Raw genomic sequence first — 14,814 nt, 5'->3', positions numbered from 1 at the left:
ATTTTGGTTTCATCTGACCATATGACATTCTCCCAATCCTCTTCTGGATCATCCAAATGCTCTCTAGCAAGCTTCAGACGGGCCCGGACATGTACTGGCTTAAGCAGGGGGACACGTCTGGCACTGCAGGAGTTGAGTCCCTGGCGGCGTAGTGTGTTACTGATGGTAGTCTTTGTTACTTTGGTCCCAGCTCTCTGCAGGTCATTCACTAGGTCCCCCGTGTGGTTCTGGGATTTTTGCTCACCGTTCTTGTGATCATTTTGACCCCACGGGGTGAGATCTTGCGTGGAGCCCCAGATCGAGGGAGATTATCAGTGGTCTTGTATGTCTTCCATTTTCTAATAATTGCTCCCACAGTTGATTTCTTCACACCAAGCTGCTTGCCTATTGCAGATTCAGTCTTCCCAGCCTGGTGCAGGTCTACAATTGTGTTTCTGGTGTCCTTCGACAGCTCTTTGGTCTTGGCCATAGTGGAGTTTGGAGTGTGACTGTTTGAGGTTGTGGACAGGTGTCTTTTATACTGATAACGAGTTCAAACAGGTGCCATTAATACAGGTAACGAGTGGAGGACAGAGCAGCCTCTTAAAGAAGAAGTTACAGGTCTGTGAGAGCCAGATATCTTGCTTGTTTGTAGGTGACCAAATACTTATTTTACTGAGGAATTTACCAATTAATTCATTAAAAATCCTACAATGTGATTTCCTGGATTCTTTCCCCCCATTCTGTCTCTCATAGTTGAAGTGTACCTATGATGAAAATTACAGGCCTCTCTCATCTTTTTAAGTGGGAGAACTTGCACAATTGGTGGCTGACTAAATACTTTTTGCCCAACTGTATATTTCTGTCATGACAACTCTGAGTGATTTGCATGGTAATATAAATGACAATATTAATGTCTTTGGTCTTGGCGGAATAGATCTGCTACACTGCTGTAAGTACTGAGACAGCCACAACATGTTGCTGTGAGCATGTAAGAAATATTGCTGCTGCACATATAGCATATATGAAAAACTCCAGAGCAGATCTATATAGGTGGAGCTGGGGAAGGTGGAGGGTTTCTGTAGAACACAGCAACTGTTACACCAAGCCCTAGTCATATATTTGAATGTTGAGAAGCGAGCTCATTGGCTACCGATACAGGAGAGAACCAATCAGATGTGCCGTGTGATAATGATGTCATTATATCAGATTGATTTCGATCTATCGGACTGCGCCATCTAGAGTTGCATGCAAGAACTTTGTGTGTGTGTGTGTGTGTATGTATGTATATACACACACACATATATACACACACACATATATACACACACACACAGGTAATGTGTACAGGCAGTAACTGATTACATGTAGGACTAATCTGGATTACGTAATCCAGATTCCAAAAATTTTGTTTTAAAATGCAAATGCAGTTACTGTTTATGGAATACATGATTACATATTTTTTAAAATGCCAGTAATTTATTGATTCTCATTTCTTTTTTTTTTTTTACTTGTAAAGTTTCCTTAAAAACTTTAGTTGTCTTGTAAATAATTGTGATCCATGCTTCTGAATTTGGGGAAAACGCAGCTCTCCATCAATTAGACCCTGTAGCAAACAATTATGAAAGTTACTAAACACTGCTGATGTTTAGCTGTGAAACACTGCCTTCATCATTTCCTGTGATCTTCAGTAACCGTTGATTCTGAAAAATATGTTATACCTGGAAGACTTTGAGCGTGTAACGTCATTGTTGTTTTCATGTTTATTAATGTTTGTTCATATAATGCTGGGTTTCACACATTTTTATGTCAACCAAACCCTTAAAAATTGAATATGCACTTGAAATATTCCTGATGAAGTTGATATTTCAATAATTTACCAACATATTTGCATATTCACAGTTCTCTGATTTTGGTTAATCACATTGATAAGCAGTTAAACTAATTCAAATATTTCTATTTTAAGTGTTCAAGCATTTTATTTAGATTTTTAGATTGTTTTTGTTTGAAGATATATATATATATATATATATATATATATATATATATATATGCACAAACACACATTTTAATTTCACATTTTTATGACTGAATTAATTATCTTTTTATCAACTCATAAACCCACATCTTACATTAACCATAGTTTGGGCAACCCTGGTGTAATGTTGTGTTAAACAGAGTGTGTTAAAAATATAAAAGATTGGATGACCAATAATTTCCTCCTATTAAAGTCAGATTAGACAGAGATATTACTTATTGGACCAAAAAACCGTACACAGAATCTCGTGGATTATAATTTGCAACTAGACGGATGAACTGTCACGTCCTCTAAAGTCAAAAATCTGGGTGTTATATTAGACGGCAACTTGTCCTTTGAAAATCATATTTCCCATGTTACAAAAACAGCATTCTTCCATCTTAGAAACATTGCCAAGCTTCGAAACATGCTCCCTGTTTCTGATGCAGAAAAGCTAGTTGATGCATTCATGACCTCTAGACTGGACTATTGTAATGCACTGCTAGCTGGTTGTCCTGCATCTTCAATAAACAAGCTACTGATAGTCCAAAATGCAGCGGCTAGAGTTCTTACCAGATCAAGAAAATATGATCATATTACCCCAATTTTACAGTCTCTGCACTGGCTACCTATTCAGTTCCGTATCTTAATGATCTGAAATGAAAGAACATCTGAGAAAAGATGATACCAACCCCTCAGAGGATGCCAATGCTCAGACAACATACAGAATTACCACATTTTGCCATAAGTCATAGTCATATTGAGTTTATACAATATATAAATATATTGTAGAAATTTAATTTCCTGTCAAGCTGCTTTGCAATGATTCGTATCGTAAAAAGCACTATATATATACATTTGAATTGAACCGAATTGAATGTTGATATCAAATAATGGAATATATTTTCTTTCTCATTTATTTATTTTTTAAAATATCAATAAATCTAAATTTATTTTCAATAAATCTAAATCTAAAGTAGTCAAAATACATGACCTAAAATGAGTAACTTGGATTACTTTTCATCATGTAATCAGTAACAGAATACAGACAGGCCACAGAGTCCGGACCTCAACCCACTGAAAGTCTTTGGGATGTGTTGGAGTTGAAAACAGTTGCAATCTAATATTTTGTTGAATGGCTTTTAGCCTTGATAACATTGTGCATTTATTGTGGCACTGTGACAACACAGCATTTATTTCCATCAAAATTTGTCAGAGATCTTGTATTGACAATGTGAGAGTCAAATGTCTTTGTAAGGTCAACACCAGCACATCCCACAGACTTTCAGTAGGGTTTAGGTCAGGACACTGGTGACCAGTTCATCCATGAAAATGATTCCTCACACTCACTGAACCACCTTCACAGTTTGAGCCTGATGAACCTTAGTATTGTCCTCCCAGAATATGGACATGCGTACGTCTTTCAACATGGCTGTTTGTGAAATAAAAAGCTACACACTGCATCAGTTAGGGTTAAAAGAACACAAGATGCCAGAATCAATCAATTACTTCTACTTTAAATCCAAACAGCAACTTTATTTTGGCCTGATAACATCAGCACATGTTCAGTCGTGACCAATGTCAAAAATGATCCTAGATTCATAATAACAGCCTCTTTCAAAGTACTGTAACTGTTCTAAAAGAGCTTGAAAGGTGTTCATAGAGCCAGCGTGACTGAATCAGGAGGAGCGTTTGTGTGATTTTCCTGGAAGAAATTAATGATTCTTCACAGAACAGGACATGAGAGCTTTTCTCTATCGGTCACGTGTGACATCGATTCTTCTCACTTGAGCAGCCTCTCGTGAACATGAATCTAACACAAATCGATATCCAATTCTCCTGCGGAAGCTCGTCTGCTGCTCACAATCACAGGAATGTCACAGAGTTTGTGGTGTCTGTCACCAAATATTCAACACTGGGTGAGACAACAGCCACAAAACCCCATATCACTAGTAATCTAAACACTGTCCTGCTCACACGTCTTACTGAACAGACAATACATTTACTTACTTTGTCTTTATGGTTGCTTTTACACAATTGAATGAGTCTTTGCTGAATAAAAGTATTTAAAAAAAAACAATACTTTCAACATTAATGCATATATTTTATTATTTATGATGTAGTTTCAGACACTATGATAGTGTGGACTTAGGCTTGTGACTGACACACAAAAGGACACAAACACAGGCACACCTTTGGTTAACACATGATTAGTCTTTATTACATGTGAAAAAATAAGACATGACTCGATACAAAAACAAAAAACTGCTTTATCAAAGTCCATGCTGAAGGCTTCAGGAAAAAGTCTTCATAATAAACACCCATAAGGTTCATTCCTCCGTGAAAATAAGGCAGGTGCTGGAGGTTTGTGCTGGATTCAAATAGAACCAAAGCCTCGCACGTAAAACACACGTCATGTCACATGATCTTCACATTGTGTGTCCTTCCCATCAGCCCGAGCGTGGTCTGGAGATCAGCAGCTGTGTTCAGAGGGCCGCAGGTGCTCACTGGGTCACAGACAGAGGGATGCTGGAGGGCCCGGCTCCGCTGGGGGCCGCGGGGGATGAGACGCTGCTGGACTGAGGGACGGCGGTCGCTGTCGCCACCGGCTCCATCTTACTGATGTGAGTGATGAAGCGCAGACGGAGACGCATGGCCGGCCTCAGCGAGCAGATGATCCTCTCCACCTACAGACACAACACACACCTTCTGTCAGGAACACACTCATCCCACTGCCCTGTCCACCATCCTTCACATTTCACTTCTCTTCATTTCCAACCGCACTGGAGAGAAATGATCTGCCATCACGTGACTTTCGTAGTGAATACCATCATAATACACTGAATTGTTATGTTTAGCCAAGTCTTTTTACATGATCTGGAGAATTGTGGTTCTGTGCCGTTCAAAAGTCTGGGGACGGGACATTTTTAATAAACGTTTTTGAAAAGTCTCTTCTGCTCACGAGACTCAATTTGATCAAAAATACAGTAAAAGTGTGAAAAACTGTGAAATATTACTAGAGTTTAAAGCAGCTGTTTTCTATGTGAATATGTGTTAGACTGTAATGTACAGGTCCTTCTCAAAAAATTAGCATATTGTGATAAAGTTCATTATTTTCTGTAATGTACTGATAAACATTAGACTTTCATATATTTTAGATTCATTACAACACAACTGAAGTAGTTCAAGCCTTTTATTGTTTTAATATTGATGATTTTGGCATACAGCTCATGAAAACCCAAAATTCCTATCTCAAAAAATTAGCATATTTCATCCAACCAATAAAAGAAAAGTGTTTTTAATACAAAAAAAGTCAACCTTCAAATAATTATGTTCAGTTATGCACTCAATACTTGGTCGGGAATCCTTTTGCAGAAATGACTGCTTCAATGCGGCGTGGCATGGAGGCAATCAGCCTGTGGCACTGCTGAGGTGTTATGGAGGCCCAGGATGCTTCGATAGCGGCCTTAAGCTCATCCAGAGTGTTGGGTCTTGCGTCTCTCAACTTTCTCTTCACAATATCCCACAGATTCTCTATGGGGTTCAGGTCAGGAGAGTTGGCAGGCCAATTGAGCACAGTAATACCATGGTCAGTAAACCATTTACCAGTGGTTTTGGCACTGTGAGCAGGTGCCAGGTCGTGCTGAAAAATGAAATCTTCATCTCCATAAAGCTTTTCAGCAGATGGAAGCATGAAGTGCTCCAAAATCTCCTGATAGCTAGCTGCATTGACCCTGCCCTTGATAAAACACAGTGGACCAACACCAGCATCACTGACTGTGGGTACTTGACACTGGACTTCAGGCATTTTGGCATTTCCCTCTCCCCAGTCTTCCTCCAGACTCTGGCACCTTGATTTCCGAATGACATGCAAAATTTGCTTTCATCCGAAAAAAGTACTTTGGACCACTGAGCAACAGTCCAGTGCTGCTTCTCTGTAGCCCAGGTCAGGCGCTTCTGCCGCTGTTTCTGGTTCAAAAGTGGCTTGACCTGGGGAATGCGGCACCTGTAGCCCATTTCCTGCACACGCCTGTACACGGTGGCTCTGGATGTTTCTACTCCAGACTCAGTCCACTGCTTCCGCAGGTCCCCCAAGGTCTGGAATCGGTCCTTCTCCACAATCTTCCTCAGGGTCCGGTCACCTCTTCTCGTTGTGCTGCGTTTTCTGCCACACTTTTTCCTTCCCACAGACTTCCCACTGAGGTGCCTTGATACAGCACTCTGGGAACAGCCTATTCGTTCAGAAATGTCTTTCTGTGTCTTACCCTCTTGCTTGAGGGTGTCAATGATGGCCTTCTGGACAGCAGTCAGGTCGGCAGTCTTACCCATGATTGCGGTTTTGAGTAATGAACCAGGCTGGGAGTTTTTAAAAGCCTCAGGAATCTTTTGCAGGTGTTTAGAGTTAATTAGTTGATTCAGATGATTAGGTTAATAGCTCGTTTAGAGAACCTTTTCATGATATGCTAATTTTTTCATGAGCTGTATGCCAAAATCATCAATATTAAAACAATAAAAGGCTTGAACTACTTCAGTTGTGTTGTAATGAATCTAAAATATATGAAAGTCTAATGTTTATCAGTACATTACAGAAAATAATGAACTTTATCACAATATGCTAATTTTTTGAGAAGGACCTGTATTTCTGTGATCTGCAGCTGTATTTTCAGCATCATTACTGCAGTCTTCAGTGTCACATGATCTTCAGAAATCATAATAATATACTGATTTACTGCTCAACAAACATTTCTGATTATTATCAATGTTGAACACAGTTGTGCTGCACAATATTTTTGAGGAAACCATGATGCATTTTATTTTTCAGGATTCACAGATGAACAGAAAGTTCAGAAGAACAGCATTCATTTGAAATAGAAATCTTTTGTAACACTATTAATGTCTTTACTGTTACTTTTGAATTCCTTATTGAATAAAGAGATTAATTTCTTTCCAAAAAAACTAAACTTTTGAACAATGAATATTTTTTTTTATCATTTATGATGTAGTTTCAGACACTAGTGTCTGAGGAATAGTGTGGAGCTCTGGAGTTGTTATCTGCCATATTTGTAGTTTTGTTTTAACACTTTGTATTTGTAGTTCTGATTGAATCCCCGCAGTGGGTTGTGGGTAATATTAGCTGTTAGTGTGTGCACAGATTTCCACTGGAAATACTAAACCATCTGCAAAGCTTTTGGACACTCATTTCAACGTACTATGATTTGGAGCACACTGATTCTAATTTCAAACAGTACTCAGGATGGACAGTATGTGATCTGGGACGCAGCATTAGTGTGGCTTCAGCACAGCAGCGTGTGACAGTCTTCTGCAGACTATCAGTACATGATGAGAGGAAGCTGGAGTTCAGATGATCAGACAAAAGCACAGCAGAGAATGAGCTGTATCTCCTGTGACTGCTGATACTGAGCTGATATAATCGTGACCTTTCCTGTTCTTCCCTGAGGGAGAAGCAAACAAACAGCGGCTTCAGAGGAGAGCCCGGCTCCTGCTGCGGCAGACTTGCCTGAATAACTCAGAAACACACAAATTCATCTTGAAGCTGCTCGACTGCATGACAAAAGTTTTCAAAGATAGACTCATCAGCACTCATCAATGTCAAAGACAGGCTTTACTGTCCACAGAAACTGAACGTGAATTCCAGCACCACGCTTCAGTTTCAACAGTGAAAGAGACCGATGAGCAAAAACTACAAACACTTGGTAATATCCAGAGATGCAAACTATTCAAGCTTGTCAAATTTCACTGAATCATTCACATAATTCATAATACATATGTTCCCATGGAGCAAAAAAACAGTCATAAGGGTCAATTCTTTTCAAATTGAGATGTATACATCATCTGAAGGCTGAATAAATAATCTTTCCATTGATGTATGGTTTGTTATGATAGGACAATATTTGTCTGAGATACAACTATTTGAAAATCTGGAATCTGAGGGAGCAAAAGAATCTAAATATTGAGAAAATCTCCTTTAAAGTTGTTCAAATGAAGTTCTTAGCAATGCATATTACTAATCAAAAATGAAGTTTTGATATATTTACGGTAAGAAATGTACAAAATATCTTCATGGAACATGTTGTCTATTTCTACAAATATACCTGTGCTACTCATGACTGCTTTTGTGCTGCAGGGTCAGATAAGGAATATAAAGAGTGCATATTCCAAAATAAATATTATTGGCAAACCGTTCAAATGCAGTACTTTACAACAGATTCTAGTTCTTTTACTATTATCTTTCTTTTTATTATTCCATTTAAATCCTTTATTTCTTTAATTCCTTTAAATATAAGGACTAATCCCAGGTTACACTATTTTAAGGTGACATTGTAAAAGTGTAATTAACACATAAGCATTGAGTAGAAATAATTAAATACATTTACTTACCACAGGGTTAGAGTTAGGATTATTTGCTTTTAATTATGCATAATTTACTGTTATTAATATAGTAAGTACATGTAACATGTGAACGTCATATTAAAATAAAGTGTTACCCATTACATTTGTGACCTGATCCACCCTCGATGTTCAGGACATGCATGCAGCCGTGAATCCACAACAGAGAGAGTGTGTGTGTGTGTGTGTGTGTTACCTGGTCTTTAACGCTGTCCCCGGTGAACATGTATTTGATGTGGTACAGGAAGTCACAGATGGGGTCCATATAGGCCAGGTGTTTACTGTGCTGGTCCACAGCCTGAAGCATCTCATAAAACGCCACTCCAATCTGAGAGAGGAGGAAACACACACCAGTCATGATATACCGCACAACACAGGACAGAAATCAGTTTTGGTGATGTTCCACCTGATGTTTGGTCTTTTTGTTTAGCCCTGGACTCCCTGAAGACATTTTAAAAGCTATGATATCCTGAAAAATAATGACTCAACCCCAAAACCATAGCAAGGAGAGTCCAAAGGTAGGTATCGTTTGATAGAAATATTTCTATATTTTAAACTTAACATTTGGACATTCTCATGCTCAGAAATAGATTATAAACTGAAGAAAAATTAGTGTGGTCAAGGAACAATTTTCATATCCTTATTTGACATTCAATAGCTCGCAAAAGAAATAAAGTAGGAGAGTAAAATTCCTTTTTTGGTGATGTGTGCTGTGTGTATTAAATTTTGTGGTGATATCATGAAGTAATCAAAAGTTACAGCTTTTGGAAGCAAGGTAGCCTTTTTCCTAGCCCTTGACAGTTTTGAAATTGTTTTGAATTTGAAGTAATGTCTCACTCAAGTTTAGTCAAAGCCCCAAACAACTATGTTTGTTTCATTCTACTCTGTGAGAGCTTTCAAAAGACATATGACACATGACTATCTGAGCTGTATGCTGGTTTTGACATATTAGAGAACTTGGCACATAAACAGATGCTATCCATTTTTTTGTTGATCAAGGCAGTGTTATGAAAACTATGATTAGTAATAATTTCGTGGAGGTGGGGCATCCCGCCCGCGGTACACTCCGGTTTAGAGGGACTGCAGCCGTTAAGAGTTGATCAAAATGTCAAAATCTGTGATTCTAAGCTTTAAAGTGATACCTATTTAGTGTTATTCCATTCAGTGGTTGCTTAGTAATTTAATTATGAACTGTGACCTGTGCTGGCAAAATGAGTCTGAATGCACACAGGCTAATTTTGAGCTAGGAAAAAAAAAAAAAAAAGAATGTCAAATTTCAGGTTCACACAAAAATTATTTCATTAAGCCCTTGTCTAGCGATCCCAATGCTCCAAATAGTAATTAAACATCTAAAATGATCTTTATTTGTATGTTTTCTGAGAGGAGTACCCTTTTCTCACCTCATCACTGAGGTGATTTTTACATTTCATTATTTGTTTTTCTTACGTGAATACTTTTGTTTAGATGTAAAATAAAAAAAAGAAATGCACTAAGTCTATTTGTTTCTCTTTTATATTTGTCCTAATGTTGTTGTTTTTTGCATCTGTTATTTTGAATTAATAAAAAGAGACTATATTGTGATTATTAATATAATAATTAATATTAAGAAAGGAAGTGGAGGAAACAATGCAACGTTGCTCAGTAATTTTACTTTGGAATCTTCAGAAACTTGAGTTTTCTCAGAACGGACTTTGCTGTCGACTTCAAACGGGTGAAGCTCAGTCATTTTTCATCCGGATCCAACAAATCATACATCATTTTGAAGTTCTTTTAATGGAGAATGTGAAAATAAAAATAACTCATTTTTGAAAATTTGCTCATTGTGATTCATTTTGCCAGCACAGGTCAATTTTTTCGTAGGGTAGGGTTTAGCTGGTTAAGTCACATTTTAAGCGACACAATATCTGTCTATTTCAGAAAACTAAATAAATCCAAACAAAGCCACAGCAGAACCATTGCATGTCTCTGAGCAACACACTGGTGTTTCGTTACTGAATTAATTTAAGCAAATCAGTTGAGTGAATGATTCAATGACACACTCATAAAGGCAGTCGCTTTCCTTGCTCCTAAATGAATCAGTCATCCATTTGAATGAAATGGTTAAATTAATGATTCAATGACTCCTTTATTGAGAATGTGACCTATTGGTGGTTTTAGTTTCATATATGTAAAACATGATTTTATTTTTGCTTCTGTTTTAAATTTTTTGTTGTTGTTGAATACTAAACTCATAGCATTACTTATGTATTTGTAATAGCAGTGTAAATGCATTCATATGAGCAGCATAAACAGTTGTTCCAGTCAATGCACAAGTGCAGTGTAGATTGAAGGCTGAGAGCAAGACAAAAAGACCAGTTGTTGACTTTTCTGATTGGCAGGATTTACTAGTTTACTAGATGCTCAATCATAGTAATACAAGTAGTCCATCTCAGCTATACAGTCTGTGATATTAATTGCATTGGTAACTGGTTACAATAAGAGTGGTAGAGGAGCGTGAGCAGCGCAATATTCATGGGTCTGGGTCTTCACTGGAGCAGTGTTCAGAAACCCTCCTCTTCTGCCACCCCTGAAAACTGCTATTTGTTTATTTTTGATACTGGCATGTTTGATCAGGATGGTGTAAGTGCTGGCAGCTCAACTGGATGCATTACGACATTCTGCACTGGTGAAACTGGCAACAGAACTGATCCAGACCTGTTTACCAAAGCAGAGTGTGTTCGGTGATGGAGAGAGAGCATAAGAAGCTTGAGGGTTTCTGGGTAAAAGTGCAGTGGTCTGGGTCAGTGTGTAAAGAGCACTTTCATTAGCTGCACTGCTTCAAACAGCCCCAGAGGAGCTCAGCATGAACTACTCGCCTCGGCTGAAGCGCGCTCTAAATGTGTGTGAGAGCTGCTTTTCCGTCTGCACATATGTGCGGCGTGTTCAGAGGCTTGTGTCTAATCAAGTCAGCTCCCTCTCCCATGAGGCTCTGCTTTGAAGAGTCAAGGTGAGTGACTGTGAAATGGGCAGATGTGTGTGTGTGTGTGTGTGTGTGGCTTTACCTCCAGCATGCATCTGGTCCTCTCCTGCTGGAAGCGCTGCAGAAACGGCCCCACCAGATGATACACATAAAGCAGCTGGAACTCCGTATTCACGATGGGCTTCAGCACCTCCGAGAGGAACCTGACACACACACACACACACACACACCACGTGAAAACCATGGTAGAATCTCTACAACGCCAAAATGAAGACACCAATGAGCAATCAATCACAAACTGTATTCAAACTACACGATACTAACTGCAGGCCATTTATGGAGGAAGAAATTAGGGCTGTGTGCAATTAATCGAAATACAGTTTCGATTTCAACCTCCAATGATTATGACAACACAATAATCGAGTGATTTTTTTTTAAAATTGCGCCTCCCTTCCAGCGGTGCAGTTTCACCCCACCATGAAGTCCATATTCACGTGCAAATCAGTAAAATCATGGAATGTGACTTTTGCAAAATGGGACGTGCTTGAGTTATTAAAGTTGATTAGGTTTATTCATGTTTTTAAAATCGTGAAAGGACTTTCGCTGTTCCTCGGGAGGATTTCTGTGCATGTGTTCAGAGACGGAACAGAACAATCTTTTAGCTTAAGCTGTGCACCTAAACACTCAAATGCACGCAAAAATGTGTCAAAATGTGTCGCTTGGTGATTACTCGCGTAAACCCTCATCGGTTATATAATAAAGGTAAACAGTTGAGAATGAAAATGCGTGCTGCTCTTAAAGTGACAGCGGGCTATATTCCTGCTGCCGAATGTGTGCTTGATATTAATCAAACAACAAAAGACAAAGTAAAAAAATTGGCCTTGTATTAAAAACAACCTTAAAGCACAGTTTCATTCATTAGTATCTTTTTTATTCTATTGTATTTGTCCTTTTATTATTATTACTACTGACAGTTTAATTATTTTCAATCATTTTGAAGACTTTATTTATGTTTTACTAATATTATTTACCCTACGCTGCTGTGGTATTGAGAATTGTGACATTTCGCTGGTCTCTAAAATGTAGATGTCATAGCAACCTCATTTACAGAAAATATATATTTGATATCCATCACTTTCTTTGAATAAATCACTCATATAAAGTTTTGGTCATATGGCCCACTCATTATCGTGTTAAATAACCGTGATTACAATTTTGACCAAAATAATCGTGATTATGATTTTTGTCCTAATCGAGCAGCCCTAGAAGAAATGTAGCCATTTCTGCATGAATAGAGTGAATCTGTAGTGGTGTGTTTTACTACAGCTCTGAATGCATCCGGGTCACAATGAGTGTGTGAAATACAGAGGATGACATCCTCGTGACATCATGATCGATCTGCCCTGAGCTCAACCAATCATTAAAACCGTTTTCATGACATTTTTGAATGGACTTGAAACCCAATGACCTTCTGTTATCGATCACGTCAGGAGCAGAGCTTCATGAGTCTGCTCAGAGCACAGCTTCACTCTCCTACATGTTCAAACGCTTTCTCTCTGTTGAATGCTCAACACTGGAACTCAAATGAGCGAATGACAGTGTTCAGCAGATTGCGTTGAAGCGCGTCACGTTCACATGAGCTGCAGAGGTCTGCGTGTTTCATCAGACGTGTGCTGATATTCCCCTGCCGCTGCAGACGGAGTGTGTCAGACGCTCACAGCTCCCGTCACTGAGTGTTGTAGAGCACATGGCCACGATCCCAGACGTCACAGTGCTGTCAGCAGAGGGCCAGCAGATGCATTCACACAGACACATGAAAACAACCAGAGCATGTGACTGCTGCACGGGGCCTGGCGCCTCAAAGCCTCACAGCGGAAATCATAGGGCCCTACACAACACACACACGACCGCTCAGAAGCTTGGACTCTGTATGACTGCTTTGTTTTTTGAAAGAAATTAATACTTTTATTCAGTGAGGATGCATTAAATTGATCAGAAGTGACAGTAAATTAATTTCTAATGTTATAAAAGATTTCTATTTCAAATAAATGCGGTTCCTTTGAACGTTCTATTAATCCGACAATCCTAAAAAAGCTTTTAAATTTCAGGAATAAATTACATTTTACAACATATGAAGAGTTCATTTGCAAAAACAGATAACTCCGTTTTTAACCATTTTCAAAAATCAAGTTTTTTCATTGTGCTTTCCAATTAATCTCAATCAAACTGCAGTTTTTGTTCTTTTTGTTAAGGTTAAAAAAATAACTAAAACATACAGCTAATACAATAAAACAATAAAAACACGATAACTTAAACAAGATTTTGCCAATGTTAAAAAACGGAGTTATCTGTTTTTGCAAATAAACTCTTCATATTTACATAGAAAACGGTTTTATTACATTGTAATAAGATTTCCCAAAATTATTGTTTTTACTGTATTTTTGATCAAATAAATGCAGCCTCGGCGAACAGAAGAGACTTTTTCAGAAACTTCATACTGACCCCAAACGACAGAGTAAATTACCTTCAAAGCCAACAGAAAATCAAAATTGACCTTTTATTTACTTTTATAATGCACAGCTCCTACTATGATTGTCTAAACGGCATGTTATGATGTTAAAAAATGTTTGTCTTTATAATCTTTCATTAAAACATGCTCTGCGACTGAAACAAGTTTTCAGATGATGTTACGAAATCCATCTTTTTCAAATCATCCTGTTTCATGCCATCCAGCTTCACTGTGCTACAAAACTGACCATCGTTTAACCAAGTAAAATGCATTGTGAACAACTAATGAAGAGTCCGTACATGCACAGGAGGCATTCTGTCATAGCTGATAAACACACAGATGAATAACAGACTCGAGCACGGAAGCGTGTTCAACCTCAAACTGAGCGCACTGATGCCGTCTCTAGATGTGATGTGATGTGATGTGGTGTGGTGGGATGAAGAGCCTGTGGAGGCAGCAGGTGAACTGATCTCAGCTCATCACTGACTCATCCTCTCACACACACACACACACACACAACTGACTCACTCACACACCCACAACATTTATCCATTTATCAGGGAATCTGCGGGGGTTTTACAATCAAAGTTAAGGCTTTTTAAGATCTGCACTAATAAAATTAATACTGTTTGTCCATTCAGAACAAACCCATACAATCTCAAATCTCAGATTCTTTTACTTGATTAAACAGGCTGTGGCACAAATTCAATTTATATATGACTTCTCAGCAAAACAGGGTAACCGCAAGTGCATATTCAATATGCACTGAAATTGGATAATGTACCAATATATCATTACATATAAAATATGGGTAAAGCAATATTAGATTTGCTGATACAATAATAAAGCATTTAAAGGGATAGTTCACCCACAAATGAATATTCTGTCATTCATTACTCACCCTCACGTCATTCCAAACCCGTAAGACCTTCGTTCATCTTC

At 38.3% G+C, this 14,814-nt stretch overlaps 1 protein-coding gene across 2 annotated transcripts in view; it reads right to left on the bottom strand.

The window, feature by feature from the left end:
- Window positions 1–4,193: 4,193 nt before the first annotated feature.
- LOC306843686 (mediator of RNA polymerase II transcription subunit 23-like) overlaps window positions 4,194–14,814 on the bottom strand; it is a 59,038-nt gene continuing 48,417 nt past the window's right edge. For both annotated transcript variants that reach the window (XM_079375303.1, XM_079375304.1), the window contains 3 exons: window positions 11,446–11,566; window positions 8,601–8,732; window positions 4,194–4,683 (listed from right to left, as the gene is read on the bottom strand). In XM_079375303.1, the coding sequence (XP_079231429.1) occupies window positions 4,501–4,683; window positions 8,601–8,732; window positions 11,446–11,566 (436 nt within the window). In that variant the 3' untranslated portion in view covers window positions 4,194–4,500. The remainder of the gene's footprint in view (window positions 4,684–8,600; window positions 8,733–11,445; window positions 11,567–14,814) is intronic.

The sequence above is a fragment of the Barbus barbus genome, assembly GCF_936440315.1.
Source record: "Barbus barbus genome assembly, chromosome: 24".
NCBI lineage: Eukaryota > Metazoa > Chordata > Actinopteri > Cypriniformes > Cyprinidae > Barbus > Barbus barbus.
The sequence above is the reverse complement of the archived record's forward strand: the minus strand, read 5'-3'. Positions and strand labels throughout refer to the sequence as shown.